Genomic DNA, 19,610 nt, shown 5'->3' with positions numbered 1-19,610 from the left:
CCAGTGTATTATCTGAACGTGTGTTTAGCATGGCAGGGGGCATCATCACAGACAAGCGCAGCCGCCTGTCCACAGCCAATGTGGACAAGCTCTCGTTCATTAAAATGAACCAGGCATGGATCCCCAAATCATTGAGCAGGCACCTCGGCTAAATGCGTGACCCCCGCCCATACCCCCCCCCCCCCGTGTCAATTCAGACCTGCGGTTTGAAGCTTTTACATGGTGCGGCGGCGGTGCCCCGATGGCATGGAAGGCAGCGCGATGCCTTCCTGAAGGGATCTGCGCTGCCTTTCGGTGAAGAGCGTGTGAGATCCAGCTCCCTGGATCTCACAGGCCCCGGAAGCTGTATGAGTAATACACACAGTATTACTCATACAGCCAATGCAATCCAATACAGAAGTATTGGAATGCATTGTAAAGGAATATACCCCCAAAAGTTAAAGTCCCAGTGGGACAAAAAATAAAGTGAAAAAAAAAGTTGAAAGTTCCCCCCCCTGCATCCGTATCAACCGGCTCTATAAACATATCATATGACCTAACACCGTAAAAAATAAAAAATAAAAACTGTGCTAAATAAACAATTTTTTGTCACCTTACATCACAAAAAGTGTAATAGCAAACGATCAAAAAGTCACACGCACCCCAAAATAGTGCCAATAAAACAGTCATCTCATCCCGCAAAAATCATACCATACCCAAGGTAATCGCCCCAAAACTGATAAAAATATGGCTCTCAGACTATTGAAACACTAAAACATGATTTTTTTGCTTCAAAAATGAAATCATTGTGTTTAAAACTTACATAAATAAAAAAAAGTATACATATTAGGTACCGCCGAGTCCGTATCGACCGGCTCTATAAAAATATCACATGACCTAACCCCTCAGATGAACACCGTAAAAAATATAAAATAAAAACTGTGCTAAATAAAACATTTTTTATCACCCTACATCACAAAAAGTGTAATAGCAAGCGATCAAAAAGTCACACGCACCCCAAAATAATTCCAATTAAACCGTCATCTCATCCCGCAAAAATCATACCCTACCCAAGGTAATCGCCTAAAAAATGAAAAAATTATGTCTCTCAGATTATGGAAACACTATAACATGTTTTTTTTTGCTTCAAAAATGAAATCATTGTGTAAAACTTACATAAATAAAAAAAAGTATACATATTGGGTATCGCCGCATCCGTGACAACCTGGTCTATAAAAAATATCACATGATCTAACATGAATGTTGTAAATAACAAAAATAAAAACGGTGCCAAAACAACTATTTCTTGTTATTTTGCCTCACAAAAAGTGTAATATAGAGCAACCCCAAAAATCATATCTACCGTAAACTAGTACCAACAATACTGCCACCCTATCCTGTAGTTTCTAAAATGGGGCCACTTTTTTGGAGTTTCTACTCTAGGGGTGCATCAGGGGGGCTTCAAATGGGACATGGTGTCAAAAAAACAGTCCAGCAAAATCTGCCTTCCAAAAACCGTATGGCATTCCTTTCCTTCTGCACCCTGCCGTGTGCTCGTAAAGCGGTTTGCGACCACATATGGGGTGTTTCCTGTAAACTACAGAATCAGGGCCATAAATATTTTTGTTTGGCTGTTAACCCTTGCTTTGTTACTGGGAAAAATGGATCAAAATGGAAAATTTGCCCAAAATGGAACACCTAAAGGGTTAACGACGTTTGTAAAATCTGTTTTGAATACCTTGAGGGGTGTAGTTTCTTAGATGGGATCACTTTTATGGAGTTTCTACTCTAGGGGTGCATCAGGGGCAAGGCCGGTTCTAGGTGAAATGGGGCCCTGGGGCGAAAAACAATAAGGCCCCCCCATGCACATTTCTCCAGACTCCAAACAGAACCAGGGCCGCAGGGCGGGCTAGTACACTGGCACCGGCACGGGTGAGATGGTGCCTGGGATGGATCCCGATCCAGTTTAATCAACCAACCTACCAGACTGGTAGCAAAGAAAAAGGGGGTCAGTCAGCACATCCCAAAGCGCAGGGTCACGTTGCTATGGCTGAGAACAAGACTCAGAAGATCCCAACTGGATGCCCAGATATGTAGGATCCCGTCCAGAAGTGGTTCTCAGAATCAATGGTATCCCCTTTGTCGCCTTATTGGATACGAGATCACAAGTTACAACTATTCAACAAACTGCATTTGAAAAATACTGGGATCAAAACCAGCTTACACAACCCCCAGAATCCTGGCTGCGTCTCATAGCCAGTAACGGCAAACCAGTGCCAGTACATGGTTATTGGGAGCCTACTATCCAAGTAGGAGGAACTACACTATCCCAACAAGGTATCATCGTTGTGCAAGTCAGAGAAGATAATAACCCTTAGGTAGAGTTAAGCGGACACCTGGATGTTCAGGTTCGATGGGTTCGGCCGAACTTCACAAAAAAGTTTAAATTCGGGACGCGAACTTGACTCTAAACCCGAACCCCATTGAAGTCAATGGGGACCCGAACTTTGGAGCACTAAAATGGCTCTAAAAAAGTCATGGAAAGGGTTAGAGGGCTGCAAAGGGCAGCAGAATGTGGTTAAGAGCATGACAAGTGCTCTGCAAACAAATGTGGATAGGGAAATGACTTCAAATAACATAAAATAAGTAAAAATAAAAAATAATAATCTTGATCTAGGAGGAGAAAGTCCATATGGAGTAGGAGGTTGAGGAGGCGGTGGACATAGCGGTGTAGGTGGAAGCGGCAGTGGAGGAGGAGGAGGTGGTAGCCAACACTGGTTTTTGTTTTTAATTTTTAATATTTTTTGTTTAAATTAGCGTACACCCCAAAACATTGGGAAATATAAAAAATACAACAATGAGAAAGTGCGCTGGAGTATAACAATGGCTGGGTGAGGCCGGTATACATGTCTATTCTGCACAAGGTACGGATAAGTCTTGTGGGATCCATGCCTGGTTCATTTTAATGAACGTGAGCTTGTCCACATTGGCTGTGGACAGGCGGCTGCGCTTGTCTGTGATAACGCACCCTGCCATGCTAAACACACGTTCAGACAATACACCTCTAAGGCGTAAAGGGCAAGCTCAGGCCATGTGCCCAATTTGGAGACCCAGAAGTTGAAGGGGGCAGACCCATCAGTCAGTACCTGTAGGCGTGTGCACACATACTGCTCCACCATGTTGCTGAAATGCTGCCTCCTGTTAAGACGTTCCATATCAACTGGTGGTGCTGGTTGTTATGGCATGCTGACAAAGTTTTCCACATTTTGGCCATGCTAACCCTGCTTTCTGAGGTGCTGGCAGTGTCCCAGCTGTGTTGGCATCCTCTTCCTCCTCCTCTGCCTTCGCCTTGTGCTTCCACTGTGTCCCCGCTGTCAGGTGGGAATGGCATCAGCAACGCGTCTACCAGCGTGCGTTTGTACTCACGCATCTTACGATCACGCTCCAGTGACGGAATTAAGGACGGTACGTTGTCCTTGTAATGGGGATCCAGCAGCGTGGCCACCCAGTAATCAGCACAAGTTAGAATGTGGCCAACTCGGTGGTCGTTGCAGAGACACTGCAGCATGTAATCTCTCATGTGTGCCAGGCTGCCCAGAGGCAACGACAAGCTGTCCTCTGTGGGAGGTGTTTCGTCTGTGTCCTCTGTATCCCCCCAGCCACACACCAGTGATGGCCATGTGCTGGTTTGGGTGCCACCCTGCTGTGAACACGGTTCCTCCGCATCCATCTCCTCATCCTCCACCTCGTCATCCTCCAGAACTGTGCCCTGGCTGGACAATTGTGTACCTGGCATATGTTGGTGCAGGAACCCACCCTCGGAGCCACTTGTGAATGACTGGCCTGAAACCCTTGTAAATGATCTCTCTTCCTCCTCCTCCTGTGCCTCATCCTCATGCATCATCGCCCAAAGCGTTTTTCAAGGAGGCATAGAAGTGGGATAGTAATGCTAAGAACGGCGTCATCGCCACTGGCCATGTTGGTGGAGTACTCGAAACAACGCAACAAGGCACACAGGTTTCGCATGGAGGCCCACTCATTGGTGGAGAAGTGGTGTTGTTCCGCAGAGCGACTCACCCGTGCGTGAGTTGTGCAGGGAAGGGATGGCTCGCCTGGAAAAGTAGTGGCGGCTGGGAACGACATCCTGTGGGACAGCCACTATCGCCTGCTGCTACTCGCACAGTCGGGCCATAATATGCAAGGTGGAGTTCCACCTTGTGGGCACGTCGCATATGAGGCGGAGAGTGGGAAGGCCGAAGTTACGCTGCAGTGCTGACAGGCGAGCAGCAGCAGGGTGAGAATGCCGAAAGTGCGCACAGACGGCCCACACTTTCTGCAGCAGCTCTGACATATTGGGGTCATTTTTCACCACCAAATTCAGCACATGTGCCAGGCAAGGGATGTGCTTGAAACCGGCTAGGCCCAGAGCTGCTACGAGATTTCACCCATTATCGCACACCACCAGGCCGGGCCTGAGGCTCACTGGCACCAACTACTCATCAGTCTGTTGTTCTATGCCCATCCACAGCTCCTGCGCGGTGTGGGTTTTGTCCCCCAAACAGATAAAATACAGATTAAAATTGCCTGCTGTCGTTTACCCCTGGCTGTGCTGAAGTTGGTGGTGAAGGTGTTACGCTGACCGGATGAGGAGGCGGTAGAGGATGAGGAAGCGGAGTAGGAGGAGGAAGCAAAGAGAAACGCTCTGCAATCCTCGTGGTGGAAAGACATGTGCCAAACTGCTATCCGCCTCAGGCCCAGCCACTACTGCATTTACCCAGTGTGCTGTTAGGGAGATATAACGTTGCTACAGATGGCGTTGCGCAGTGCACACCTGATTTTGTCCCCCACTTGGTTGTGAAGGGAAGGGATGGCTCGCCTGGAAAAGTAGTGGTGGCTGGGAATGACATACTGTGGGACAGCCACCGCCATAAGGCTTTTAAAACTCTCCGTCTCCACCAGACGGAATGACAGCATTTCAAAGGCCAGTAATTTAGAAATGCTGGTATTCAGGGCCAGGGATTGCGGGTGGGTAGGGGGATACTTCTTTCGCTCCAGTGTTTGGGAGATAGACAGCTGAACGCTTCCATGGGACATTGTGGAGATGCTTAGTGACCTAGGTGGTGGCGTTGCTGGCACGTCCTCTGTTTGCAGGGTGGCAGGTGCCACTGTCACTCCAGAGGGGGATGAAGAGGCTGAGACTGCAACAGAAGAGGAAGCAGGAGGAGCCAGAGACCTTTCTTGGTTTTTGAGGTGTCTACTCCATTGCAGCTCGTGCTTTGCACTTAGATGCCTAGTCATGCAGGTTGTGCTCAGGTTTAGTGCGTTTATGCCTCGCTTCAGGCTCTGATTGCAAACCACTCATGTCTTGTCGTCAGCACATTGTCTGAAGAACCGCCATGCCAGGGAACTCCTTGAAGCATGCTTTGGTGTGCTCAGTCCCTTGGTGCAGTGGGTAGTAGCAGGTGTACTGTCTAGGGGACTGTCATTCCGCTTTCGCACCCTGCTCCCTCTTCTGCTGTGCTGGTGGCTCTGTGCGACCACCGCCTCTTCCTCCGAACTAGACAGGTCACTCGCATGACCTTGATTCCATGTGGGGTTGAGGACCTCATCGTCCTCCACATCATCTTCCACCCAATCTTCACCCCTGCCCTCCTTGTTGGTCTGCACACTGCAGAAAGCCAAAGCAGTTGGCACCTGTGTTTCGTCATCATCCGAGATGTCTTGCGGTGGTCCTCCCATGTACTTATCCTGAAACATAAGTGGTTGGGCATTGGTGCACTCAATCTTTTCCACTTCTGGGGCAGGGCTAGGTGCATGGCCCAGGGAAACCCTGCTAACAGAGTCATCAAAAAGCAGAAGAGATTGCTGCATGACTTGGGGCTCTGCTTGGCTGATTTGGAAGGGGGTGAGGTGAAAGACTGATGGCCATGAACTGCAGGTGCTAACTCAGCCACTGTCAGCCACCCAATCTACTATCGCCTGTACTTGTTCTGGCCTCACCATTCGTAGAGCCGCATTCGGCCCTACCAAATAACGCTGAAGCTTCTATCGCCTACTCGCACCTGAGGAAGATGTTTCACTTGTGCGTATAGCTGGCACAGATCGACCACGTCCTCTCCCTGCAACAGGAGCTTCAACAGCAGCACCACGGCAGGGGCCACGTCCCTTATTTGACGCTCTCCTCATTCTTTGCATTCACCAACCAAACTAACAGATGGTTTATGTCAGGCGACAATGTAACCGCCAATAGTCAACAATTAAGTTCACTGACAGTAAGGCAGTGTCGGTGTCATAAAGAGTAAAAATTTCTTGAGGTCACACAACAGTGTGACAGGCGAATTTAATACAATTACTTCATGGTCATAAAAAAATTGAATTTGTCAACCAACAATGTAACTGCAGTATTAACTGGTTGTATCGGACTGTCACAAATGCAGCAAAGGCCCCAAATGTAGTATCTTGTACAAAATGGGTGTTTTTTTTAAAACCAGAATATAACAGCAGTATCTAACGCTTGTATTGGACTGTCACAAATGCAGCAAAGGCCGCAAATGTAGTATCTTGCACAAAATGGGTGTTTTTTTTTCAAAACCAGAATATAACAGCAGTATTTAACGCTTGTATTGGACTGTCACAAATGCAGCAAAGGCCATAAATGTAGTATTTTGCACAAGATGGGTGTTTTTTTAATACCAGAATATAACAGCAGTATTTAACGCTTGTATTGGACTGTCACAAATGCAGCAAAGGCCATAAATGTAGTCTTTTGCACAAGATGGGTGTTTTTTTTAAAACCAGAATATAACAGCAGTATTTAACGCTTGTATTGGACTGTCACAAATGCAGCAAAGGCCGCAAATGTAATGTCTTGCACAAAATGGGTGTTTTTTTTAAACCAGAATATACAGCAGTATTTAACACTTGTATTGGGCTTTCACAAATGCAGCAAAGGCCGCAAATGTAGTATCTTGCACAAAATTTTATTTATTTTTTTAAACCAGAATATAACAGCAGTATTTAACGCTTGTATTGGACTGTCACAAATGCAGCAAAGGCCACAAAAGTAATATCTTGCACAAAATGGGTGTTTTTTTTAAAACCAGAACATAACAGCAGTATTTAACGCTTGTATTGGACTGTCACAAATGCAGCAAAGGCCGCAAATGTAGTGTCTTGCACAAAATGGGTGTTTTTTTAATACCAGAATATAACAGCAGTATTTAACTCTTGTATTGGACTGTCACAAATGCAGCAAAGGCCGCAAATGTAGTGTCTTGCACAAAATGGGTGTTTTTTTAATACCAGAATATAACATATAACAGCAGTATTTAACTCTTGTATTGGACTGTCACAAATGCAGCAAAGGCCATAAATGTAGTATCTTGCACAAAATGGGTGTTTTTTTTTTAAACCAGAATATAACAGCGGTATCTAACACTTGTATTGGACTTTCACAAATGCAGCAAAGGCCGCAAATATAGTGTCTTGCACAAAATGGGTGTTTTTTTTTAAACCAGAATATACAGCAGTATTTAACACTTGTATTGGGCTTTCACAAATGCAGCAAAGGCCGCAAATGTAGTATCTTGCACAAAATGTTATTTATTTTTTTAAACCAGAATATAACAGCAGTATTTAACGCTTGTATTTGACTGTCACAAATGCAGCAAAGGCCGCAAATATAATATCTTGCACAAAATGGGTGTTTTTTTAAAACCAGAATATAAACAGCAGTATTTAACGCTTGTATTGGACTGTCACAAATGCAGCAAAGGCCGCAAATATAGTGTCTTGCACAAAATGGGTGTTTTTATAAAACCAGATATAACAGCAGTATTTAACGCTTGTATTGGACTATCACAAATGCAGTGCAGGGCGCAAATGTACTTTTTTGCAAAAAAAATAAATAATTTGTCCCAACAGAATCTAACAGATTGATTTACTTGGATTGTACAGAAAAAAAATTTAATATGTCACCCCCTGGGTCCCTGAACTCACAGACAGATTCCCTATATTATTTTCCCTTCCCCTGGCACATATGCAGTGCCGATGCCCACCTAACTAACTGACGGAAAAAAAGTATTTTTCTGTGTCACTGGGCTCAGGGCAGGGTACAAAAATGTTGCACTGCACCCACAAAAAAAAAAATCAAAGTAGATCGCAGAGTTAATAACAAGTTGTGATATCAGATAGATTCTTCCCTATTCTCTCCCTCACAGCCAGTGGCGTAGCGTGGGTTGCCAGCACCCGGGCAAGCCAAAAATTGCGCCCCCCCCCCCGCGCCTACCCCAGGCACGCCACTTTTAACAGATACTGTAGTAGATCACTAGCAGTCCTATGTAACACCTCAGATAACACAGAGATAACTCTCTTAGTACAGATAATGTAGTAGATGGGTGTGAGCCCCCAGAATTCAGAACACACACAGTGTGACCTGAAGTCTTGGGCCAGAATGCGGCAGTATGGGCCAAATTCTCAATCTTCTCCCCCAACCCTACCATGAAACAGATATGTGGATGGACATTATTATTACAGTAGAATACCGCACCATACCTGTTACATCCAGTGACGTCTCCTGTGATGTAGACTCTCCTCGATGTCTTCATTCAGAGATAAGACCACCATGAGAACTTCTTTCAGCCGCTTCTCGTCTCTGCAGAGTTTCACCGAAAAAAATTTAGGTTCCTCACTTTACTATCATGCTCTCCTTCCTGGTGTCTCAACACTGTCATCCTGCTGCCCCCCAATACTGAGCTAGAGCCAGACAGATAGCTTTCATTCCCCATAATATTATTCCCCCTGTATATTATAATGGCCCCCTCTTTATTATTAATGTACTGGCCCCTTCTTTAATAACAAAGAGGGGGCCATTATATTAGCAAAGAGGGGGCCAGTACATTAATAATAAAGAGGGGGCCATTACATTAATAATAAAGAGGGGGTCATTACATTAATAATAAAGAGGGGACCATTACATTAATAACAAAGAGGGGGTCATTATATTAATAATAAAGAGGGGGTCATTATATTAATAATAAAGAGGGGCCATTATATTAATAATAAAGAGGGGGCCATTATATTAATAATAAAGAGGGGCCATTACATTAATAATAAAGAGGGGCCATTACATTAATAATAAAGAGGGGGTCATTACATTAATAACAAAGAGGGGGTCATTACATTAATAACAAAGAGGGGGTCATTATATTAATAATAAAGAGGGGGTCATTACATTAATAATGAAGAGGGGGTCATTACATTAATAATAATAATGTACTGGCCCCCTCTTTATTATTAATATAATGGCCCCCTTTTTATTAATAATGTACTGGCCCCCTCTTTGCTAATGTAATGTCCCCCTCTTTGTTATTAATGTACTGGCCCCCTCTTTGCTAATATAATGTCCCCCTCTTTGTTATTAATGTACTGACCCCCTCTTTGCTAATATAATGTCCCCCTCTTTGTTATTAATGTCCTGGCCCCCTCTTTGCTAATATAATCACCCCCTCTTATTACTGTGCCAATGCCATTGAATAGGATAGCCTTTCTGCTCCAGTCCTCTCCCACCCCCCATACTGCCCCCAGAGCCTCTGCAATTAGGTAAGGTAACATAAAAAAAAATACTTACCTATCTCCATCCCCGCTTGTTCCCACCGCAGGCGGTCACGAACGCCTCACTGTGCCTTCCTGCGCCGCGTCATCGCGTCATCTCGCGAGACCTGACGCAGGAGGTCACAGTGAGGTTATCGTGACCGAGTCCTGCATCGCTCTACTGCCTTATAGGCTTCAGACCACTAGGCCTGAAGCCTATGGGGCATAACAGAGGGGACGGGAGCCATAGGCTCCCGTAGCCCTCATTGAAATTTCGGCTGCCTGGCGCCCCCTGCAATTTGGCGCCTGGGGCAGCGGCCCCTCCGGCCCCCCCCACGCTACGCCCCTGCTCACAGCAGCAGCATCCTCTCCCTACACTAGTAAGAGCAGAGTGACGTGCGGCGCTACGTGACTCCAACTTATATAAAGGCTGGTTCACATGCTGCACTGGCCAATCACAACCATGCCATTAGTAGGCATGGCTGTGATGGCTTCTAAGCCTTACAAAAAGCGCCATTAACTTGCCGAACACCGAACTCAAATTTTTAATGAAAAGTTAGGGTTCGGGTCCGGGTTCCAAAAATCCTAAAGTTCGGTATGAACCCGAACTTTACAGTTCGGGTTCGCTCAACCCTACCCTCCGGTAGTCCTAGGAATGAATGTGCTTAGGAACTGTTATACTGAAATGCTTGAAGCTTTACACCAATCTATGCCTAATGCTTCACCTGCTTCTAAAAAGGTGATACAACAGACTATCCGTGTGTTAAGTGCTCAACAAAAATTTGCCAATGAGAAAGGAGAAATTTGTTGTGCCCGCATCAGTAGTAACCAACCAGTGATCCTTAAACCAAATACTGAAACACTCCTGTGGTGCCGAGCCGTTCTTGGAATCCAAGACTACCAAGCTCTGGTAGAATCCATCCCGCTGGAAAATCATCCGCTAGTCCAAGCTGCAAGAAGCCTAGTGACTGTATCCCAAGGTATATATACACTGTATATTTATTTCGAAAAGTCTTCAGACCCTTTCACTTTTTTCCCCATTTTGTATGTTGGAGTCTTGTGCTAAGATGAAAAAGAATTCCCCCATTAATCTGCACTCAATTTTCCTTAATAATTTATTTATTTTTTATTAAAAATGAAAAACTAAAATTTTGCATGGACATAATTATTCAGACACTTTACTATGAGACTTGAAATTTAGCTTTGGGGGCCTCCCATTTCTCTTGATCATCTATGAAATGTTTTGACACCTTTATTGGAGTCAACCTGTGGTAAGTTCAGTTGATTGTACACGATTTGGAAATACAGATCACTGTCTATATAAGGTCTCACAGCTGACGATGCTCATCAGAGAAAAAGCCATGATGAGGAAAGAACTGGATATAGAGCTCAGAGACATGATTTTGGGGAGGTACAGATCTGGAGAAGGGTACAAAAAATGTCTGATGCCCTGAACTTTCCCAAGAGCTCCGTGGCCTCCATAATCCTTAAATAGAAGACATTTGAAGCAACCAGAATCTTCTTAAAGCTGTCCATCCCAACAAACTAAGCAACTGGGAGAGAAGGACCTTGCATTGGTAAAAAAAAGGTGACCAAGAAACCAATGCTCACTGGCAGAGCTCCAAAGATCCTGTGTGCAGATGGAAGAAACTTCTAGAAAGTCAACCATTACTGCAACATTTCACTAATATGGGCTTTATGGCAACCAGAAAGAAGCCTTTCTTCAGTAAAAGATAAATGAAAGGTTGCAAAAAAAGGGAACTAAAGAACTCGCAGACTGTGAGAAACAAGATTCTCTGGTGTGATGAAACCAAGATTGAACTTTCTGACCTCAATTTTAATCATCATTTTTGTAGGGAATAAGGCACTGCGCATCACCTGCCCAATACCATTTCTACAGTGAAGCATGGTGGTGGTAGTCACAGTTGAGGGAAAGCTGAATGGACCAAAGTACAGAGATATGCTTAATAAAAACCTGCTCCAGAGTGCTCTGGACCTCCGACTAGGCCAATGGTTCAATAATTTGAAAAAAAAGAGAGGTTTCAGCACTCACTTTTAAGATGTGTCTTTTTTTGTTCTTTATTGTTGCTTCAATACATCAGACAAGGACAATCCATCCACCATATGACCATTGTTTACACTTTTCAAACAACCGTTCTTAATCGTAACGGGCCAACAGTTCACCTTCGACTAGAAAATCACGCTAAGCACACAGCCAAGATAACGCAGGAGTAACATAGGGACTAGGGAAGAGCGAACTTGTATTTCAAGTTCGACGTACAAGGTTCGGGTTATCTAAGAATTCCGTTATGTATTCCGTAACCATGGACACAAGTTTGCTCATCCCTAATAGGGACAACTCTGTCAATGTCTAGTGACCAAGCTTGTTTGGGCCTTAAAGAGGACCTTTCACTAGTTTAAAAACTAACTATATCAGTGGGCAGAGCGGCGCCCAGGGGTCCCCCTGCACTTACTAGTATGTCTGGACGCCGCTCCGTTCGCCCGGTATAGGCTCCGGTGTCTGCAGCTCCCTCTGTTGTACTGGATGGATTTTTTGTATTAGGCGTGTCCCTTGCTGCAGCGCTGGCCAATCGCAGCGCACACAGCTCATAGCCTTGGCGCCCAGACATACTAGTAAGTGCAGGGGGACCCCTGGGCGCCGCTCTGCCCACTGATATAGTTCGTTTTTAAACTAGTGAAAGGTCCTCTTTAATGACCATGCCAAATTTTGGAAATCTGACATGTGTCATTTTAGCTTAGAATAACTTTGTAACGGTTTTGCACATCAAAGTAATTCTGACATTATTTTCTAGTCACATATTGTACTTTACATAGGTGGTAAAATTCTACCGATATAGTATGCGTATCTTTATTAAAAAAGGGAAAATTTATGAAAATTTTAAAAAATTGGCACATTTTCCTATTTTCAACTGCAATATTTCACATATATAAATACTATTCAATATTTTTTATCAGGAATATATTTCCACATCTTTACTTTATTTTGACTGCACTTACAAAAAAATTGTACTTTTTAATTTTTATTTAGGAGACTTGACATTTTAACATAAATTTTAAAATTTTTAAGTACATATTTTTTCCCGCAACAAGCCAAGTTTGCAGAGGCTTATAAGTGTCAGAATAATAGAACCCCCCAAAAGTGAACCCATTTTAAAAACTAGGCCCCTTAACGTATTTATCTGGGTGTAATGAGTTTTTTGACCCACTAATTTTTTTAAAGAAATTAATGCTAAGAAGGTAAAAAAAAAAAATTTCATTTTTTTACACAAAAGAATTAATTTAAAGACATATTTTTCCTACAGAGCACATTATTATTGGTCCCTGATGGTTACTGTGCTGAAGGCAAATCTTCAGCACAGTAACCAGTGGGCATGTCTGCGCCATTTTTTTAAATTTGATGTGGGGGGGCGCCCTAATAACTTTACTTAACACATCTGGGAGCCATATTGCCCCGATCGGGGTATAACTGGAACTTCTCTCTCCTCTCCTGAGGAGAGAGACCTTACTGAGAGCGGCGGTGGCCGGCTTTCAGTCTGCGCATGCGCCGGGCCGTCATCTTTCTTAAAGGGGTTGTCCAGGTTCAGAGCTGAACCTGGACATCCCTCCATTTTCACCCAGGCAGCCCCCCTGACATGAGCATCGGAGCAGTTCATGCTCCGATGCTCTCCTTTGCCCTGCGCTAAATCGCGCAGGGCAAAGGCATTTTTCTGAGTTCCGGTGACGTACCGGGCTCTCTATGGGGCTGACAGGAACCCCGGTGACGTCACCGGCACTGATGGGCGGGATTTGGCTCTGCCCTAGCCAGTAAAACGGCTAGGGCAGAGCTAAAGCCCGCCCCTCAGAGCCGGTGACGTCACCGAACACACTGCTGGGCGGAAGTTACCGCCCGGCAGTGTGTTATTGTAAACACAAGAGCCTGTGCCCTGCGCGATCTAGCGCAGGGCACGGGAGCGCATCGGAGCATGAGATGCTCCGATGCCAGGCTCAGGAGGGCTGCCGGGGTGAAAATAAGGGTATGTCCGGGTTCAGCTCTGAACCCGGACAACCCCTTTAAGGGTAAGGAGGGGTGAGGATTGGGACCCAGCTTAGGGCCAGAAGCGCTGGGGGACCCAATCACTGCAGCGGAGACTTTCTCCCTCCTCTCTTACATTAGAGGAGGGAGAAAGTTTAGCGCGGGCAGCTCCGCTGCCGGTATTTTCTGTGATCACCGTGATAAAGTGTATCACGGCGATCACGTGATCAGAGACCGCTTGTCACGGTCTCTGATCACTGCCCCGAGCCGTCGGCTACCTCCGGTAGCTGCGGGCACGGAGCTACAGCGTTTGATTTTATCGCTAACTTGGGCTGAAGTGCCCCTTAGTGACCGCCGTAAAGACACGTATGGGTGGTCACAAAGGGGTTAAGTGGCCCAGCCAGAGCACTGACTTGAACCTAACGAACATCTCTGGAGAGACCTGAAATTGGTTGTCCACGAACAGTCTCCATCGAAACTTACAGAACTGAGAGGACCTGCAGAGAAGAATAGAAGAAAGTCCCCAAATATTGTGGCATCATACCCAAGAAGACTGGAGGCTGTAATTGATGCCAAAGGTGCTTCAACTAAGTACTAAGTAAAGGGTCTGAATACTTATGTCAATGCAAGATTTTACTTTTTGTTTTTAAAAAAATTAGCAAAGATTTCAAACATTCTATTTTGAATTTGTCTCTATGGGGTATTAAGTACAGAATGATGGGAAAAAATGTTAACTTTTTTTTTATATTTCAGCACAAGACCCCATCATTACAAAGATAGAAAAAAGTAAAAGGGTTTGAAGACTTTCCAAACTTACTATATATAGGGACAGGAATCTGGACTTAGGAGATGAGATCAAGGATCCTGGAACTGCTGCAACTGAACAATTTTATTCTGTTCACTGCAGCAGTTCTAGGGAAACATAGTTCAGTAGTATAGCACAGTAGATCACAGGTGCACCACAAGTCCCAGCAGACTACAGCACAGAGGGGCACAGAACCTCTATGTACGCCATTCTCAACTGAAATGGTGGTATACAGAAAGACTTTCACAACTGTAGCAGTCACTCTTATGCTGAGCGCAGTTCCTATGACATACACCATATGGCCACTGCTCCCCTGCAAATATGAGGGTGATTGTGCTCTACTGTACAGGGGGGTGAAACGCTCCCTGGGCCTTTAGCTAAGATGGCCTGGTCTCTGTGTGATTACACATGGTGACTGTTTTTGGTTGCGCTGTGCATGTATGGCACTTGTCAGAAGGGGTTAAAGACTTGGACTAAATACCCACAGTAACAACAAAGCTGAGACAAGAGGGGGTTTGTTGTCTCTATGCCCATTTAGAGTGTAGGTGGTGGACTGTCAGCAAGAAAATATGAAAAAAATATTAATATTGTATAGAGCATTATGAATAGACTAGAAGGTGGGGGAAATACCACAGTATAAAATGGTTCTTTCTCCATTTATCAGTCCGTCATTATGACTTCCTTTTCTATTAGACCATGATGGTCGACTTTGCTGAATATCTTTCAATAAAATGTCTGGTAAATGAATAGAAAGCAGTAGATAAATACATAGGTACAGTATATGAACACAAAGACAGATTAAACAAATTGTAACACTGATAACTGCTGCATTCGCCAATGTTTTAATAAGATGACAGTAACACATTACCCATCTCATATCTAGATGTAAATACATTGTTACAGAGTTTCGCTGAATAATTAGTCTAGCACAACATTTCATAATACAATTAGATAATGATGACAGACTACAAGGCCATTACATGAATAGCATAAAGGCACTGAACTCAGCAGGGAAACAAATCTAGACTTGGAGACTGGCTGCAGTAGGTTTACTAATAACCAAATCATTAACTGTAGACATCTGATCTGATTTCTCCCGATGAAGAAATGGTGCCATCTCGGGAATCTGTGAAAAATAGTTCTTGGCAAGAGTATGCCTGTGCTTGATCTTTCGAATAAAAACAATGCCATAAGCCTGGATAGGAAGAGATAAATAAGAATTAGAAACGGATATACAGTTGTATTATCCCAATTATGTGAGTAAAGCAGATTGGAGCTCAACAACAACTTGAATGTGCAGCCTGTCATTTTGTGTGACTACTATGATCATCATTAGTGAGGATCGAAATGCGTAAATGAAAATTACATTTCAACTCAGTAAAAGGGTACACTGGCATATATAATGCTTTTCTGCCAGACACACCTTTTGTATCAGTGATCATCCATCCATATGTAAAATCATCATTATAGTTTATTAGAATGAAATACAAAAATGGTTATACAGTGTCTTTTAATAGTGTTATGTGAGAGTAGGTCAACTGAGAAGATATAGGGTGTATTACTCCATCTCGGGTTGTCACATGTTGCTGTTCAGTGGTACGAGAAAAAACGGTAACATGTAAATGAGGCTAAAGGGGGTTATATAGTTACATTGTGTATAAGGTCAAAATACACAGGCCCATCAAGATCAAATTACAACCCTACTGTGATGATTGAGAGGAAGAAAAAAACCCTATGAGGCAGGTGCCAATTGCCCCATATTAAAGAGGTTTTCTGGTTTTAATGATTACATTTATTTATTTACCTCATTTTCCAGCGTATAAGACGACTGGGCGTATAAGAGGACCCCCAACTTTTCCAGTTAAAATATAGGGTTTGGGCTATACTTGCCGTATAAGACTCTTCCAACGCTATTTACTTTGGCATCAAGATCTGCAGGTAATTGTTGTGCAATTTTTGCCTCAGTACCATATTATGCCTTTCCAAGAATCTAGTACACCAGGATGCAGTGGCCTTACATCTGTTGCTGTGATCTGGGTTAGATTTGGCCACTGAAGTGCAAACAAACGTATTTTATTTCGTGTCACTACATAACTGTTTTGGCGATGCTCATTCACCATGTCTGCTACATGTTTTTCGAGTTCTGGTCAATGTGGGGTGGCTCTTCTTAATGCACACGTACCCCTTGGCATACTCTTTAATGCTTTTTTTTTAACCATCTTTTTTGTTACTCCATATTGTCTTGCAGCAGCGCAGTTATTATGTTCCATGGCAAAGTTTACAACTTTAAGTTTGAAACTGGCTTCATATTTCTTTCTTCTTGCTGGTAGAGCTATGATTGGGTCTTGACTGTTAGCCATTTGTATACTGTACTGTATGTACTGGTGCTGTACTGTATGTACCGGTACAGACACTGGTGTTGTACTGTATGTACAGATACTGGTGCTGTACTGTATGAACCGGTACAGACACTGGTGTTGTACTGTATGTACAGATACAGGTGCTGTACTGTATGAACCGGTACAGATACTGGTGCTGTACTGTATGAACCGGTACAGATACTGGTGCTGTACTGTATGAACCGGTACAGACACTGGTGTTGTACTGTATGTACAGATACTGGTGCTGTACTGTATGAACCGGTACAGACACTGGTGTTGTACTGTATGTACAGATACAGATGCTGTACTGTATGAACCGGTACAGATACTGGTGCTGTACTGTATGTACAGATACAGGTGCTGTACTGTATGAACCGGTACAGATACTGGTGCTGTACTGTATGAACCGGTACAGACACTGGTGTTGTACTGTATGTACAGATACTGGTGCTGTACTGTATGAACCGGTACAGACACTGGTGTTGTACTGTATGTACAGATACTGGTGCTGTACTGTATGAACCGGTACAGATACTGGTGCTGTCCTGTATGTACAGATACTGGTGCTGTACTGTATTCACCACCACATGTATCTGCTCCCCAGATAGACTTTGTTTTTTCACCACAGATAAGATGCACACCAAACTTTCAACATTAGAATTGGCTGAAGTGCAGATGCTCCTGCTCCTGCTCCCCCCTGCCTTCCCTCAGAATCGCCAATCCAACCCAGTATACAACAACCAGCCAATCACGGCAAGCGATGTACCAGTATTTTCTGTGCACACTGCATACAAAGCCTGCTTGGATTGGGTGGGTCAGCTCTCCCTGCCTGCCCAGCCCTCCCTGTCTTCAAGACGATCTGAGCGGTAGTACGCAATGTGATCCTGCCGGCATGAGAAAACCACTGAGGGCAGAGAGAGGGGGCTGCTTCAGGAGCGGCTGGTCAGGATGTAGCGCATGGTGGCTCAGCTAGCCTCCAGTCCGGCTAGGAAGTAAGTTTCAGCACGCCGTATACCGGCATATAAGATGACCCCCGACTTTTGAGAAGATTTTCATGTGTTAAAAAGTAGTCTTATACCGAGGAAAATACAGTATTTAGAGAATTGGAGGTTGAACAATTTTCTAATATACATCTATTTAAAATTTTGCTTGCAAACCTTTCCTATACTCATACAGTAACATCTTCTTATAGAAAAAAATGGCAAGACTAATTTTAGTCCTGTAAAATACATACATAGGAGAGCTGGATCGGACTAAACATGGCGTCAGTCATGTGAACCATTATGTGACCTGGATTTCAGTCAACTGCCCAGGTATCTAACAGGTAGTACTAGTGTATTTAGGAGCAGAACCTATAGTATAAACATACAGTACTAGCTGAAGGACCCGGCTTTGCTCGGGTATATTTAATTTAATGTTTGTATGTGTCGTTAAAAGATATCAACACTATCCACTATAACAGTGACATCTACAGCACCCCGCCCCCAAAACAGTGACCTCCACAGCCCCCCACCCCTTAACACTGACCCCCCCCCACAGTGCCCCGTTCCTTAAAATTGGACCTTTACAGCAGCCCGCCCCCCCCTAACTTTGACCTTTACAGCAGCCTTCCCCTTTAACAGTAACTTTCACAGCATACCACCCCCTTGACAGTGACCTCCACAGGGGCCCGCCCCCTTAACAGTGGCCTTTACTGGATCGGGAGGGTTTCCTTTTGAACAGCTCATTCTAAGACAGCAGCACTGTACTGTCTGAGTATGAGCTGCAGGGAGAAAGTTACCCTCCCTTCCACCCCTGCAGCTGACAGAAGTTGATTTTTACCTTCATTTTTTCGATCCCTGTCGGCTCAGGAGTTGGAGGGGGCATGGCTTAGCGGGACCTGGGGGCGGGGTTTTAAGTCTTTTGAGGATGAACACATTGTGGCAGGGGGCGTGTCTGGGCTCCATCTGCAAGAGTGACGCCCCTCTGGGCACCTTACTGGCTCATTTGCATACCAAATAAACTGGATTTTTAAAGGCTAAAAACATCTATTGCTGGAACAAAGGCACATCTTGAAATAAGGTACAAAGTTCTATTAGGCCATGGCTTTACTTCAATAGCGATTATCCTTGTGACAGATTTCCTTTAAAGCTCTCCTACAGCAGTGAAGATAAATGGCTGGGTTGTTATGGAGTAAAACTGTGTATGTGGAGACTGGAGGACCTGCGAGCTTCTATTGGCTGATAAGGGTCATGTGACCAAGCTTCTATTGGCTAATGCATTTCTTGAGAATATCTCAGGAACGGTACTTCCTAGAGAGCTAAGACCTGATCTAAAACCTTACCGGACACCTGATGTACCTGTGTGCCAAATTTCGTGATTGTAAATGCGACGGTGGGGATTCCTTTAGTGGACATACATACATACACACATACACTCAGCTTTATATATTAGATTACTACCTAAAGCAGCATCAGATCATGCCCGTCAGTGTAGAAGCAGATCTGTGTGTGCGTTGTATTTGTTTTTTTTAACACTAAATGTTACTAACAACATGACAACATCACATAGAGACAGGCAGCCATTTTACTACATCACCTAGAGACATATAGCCCTTTTTACAAATCAGTTAGAGACAGGCAGCCATGTAAATATAATTGCAATGTAGTTACTTTAATAACCACAATAAAAAAATCTTATTTAATTATATGATGTGCAGATGCCATTTTTCAGTTCATTACACAGGATACCATCCTATTGCGTATAAGGATCAACAGCCTGATATAAGAAAAGTACCTCTATACCTTTAAGCAGAACAGCCACTCACTCCTTATGTCGTACA

The 19,610-nt window shown here is 44.1% G+C and overlaps 1 protein-coding gene across 1 annotated transcript in view; it reads right to left on the bottom strand.

The window, feature by feature from the left end:
- Positions 1–15,229: 15,229 nt before the first annotated feature.
- The window catches only part of IQUB (IQ motif and ubiquitin domain containing), a 49,288-nt gene continuing 44,907 nt past the window's right edge, over positions 15,230–19,610 (bottom strand). The window contains exon 14 of the mRNA XM_044276946.1: positions 15,230–15,603. Within this exon, the coding sequence (XP_044132881.1) occupies positions 15,430–15,603 (174 nt within the window). The 3' untranslated portion in view covers positions 15,230–15,429. The remainder of the gene's footprint in view (positions 15,604–19,610) is intronic.

This window comes from Bufo gargarizans, chromosome 2, assembly GCF_014858855.1.
Source record: "Bufo gargarizans isolate SCDJY-AF-19 chromosome 2, ASM1485885v1, whole genome shotgun sequence".
NCBI classification, from domain to species: Eukaryota; Metazoa; Chordata; class Amphibia; order Anura; family Bufonidae; genus Bufo; species Bufo gargarizans.
This window is presented reverse-complemented; position numbering and strand designations above follow the sequence as displayed.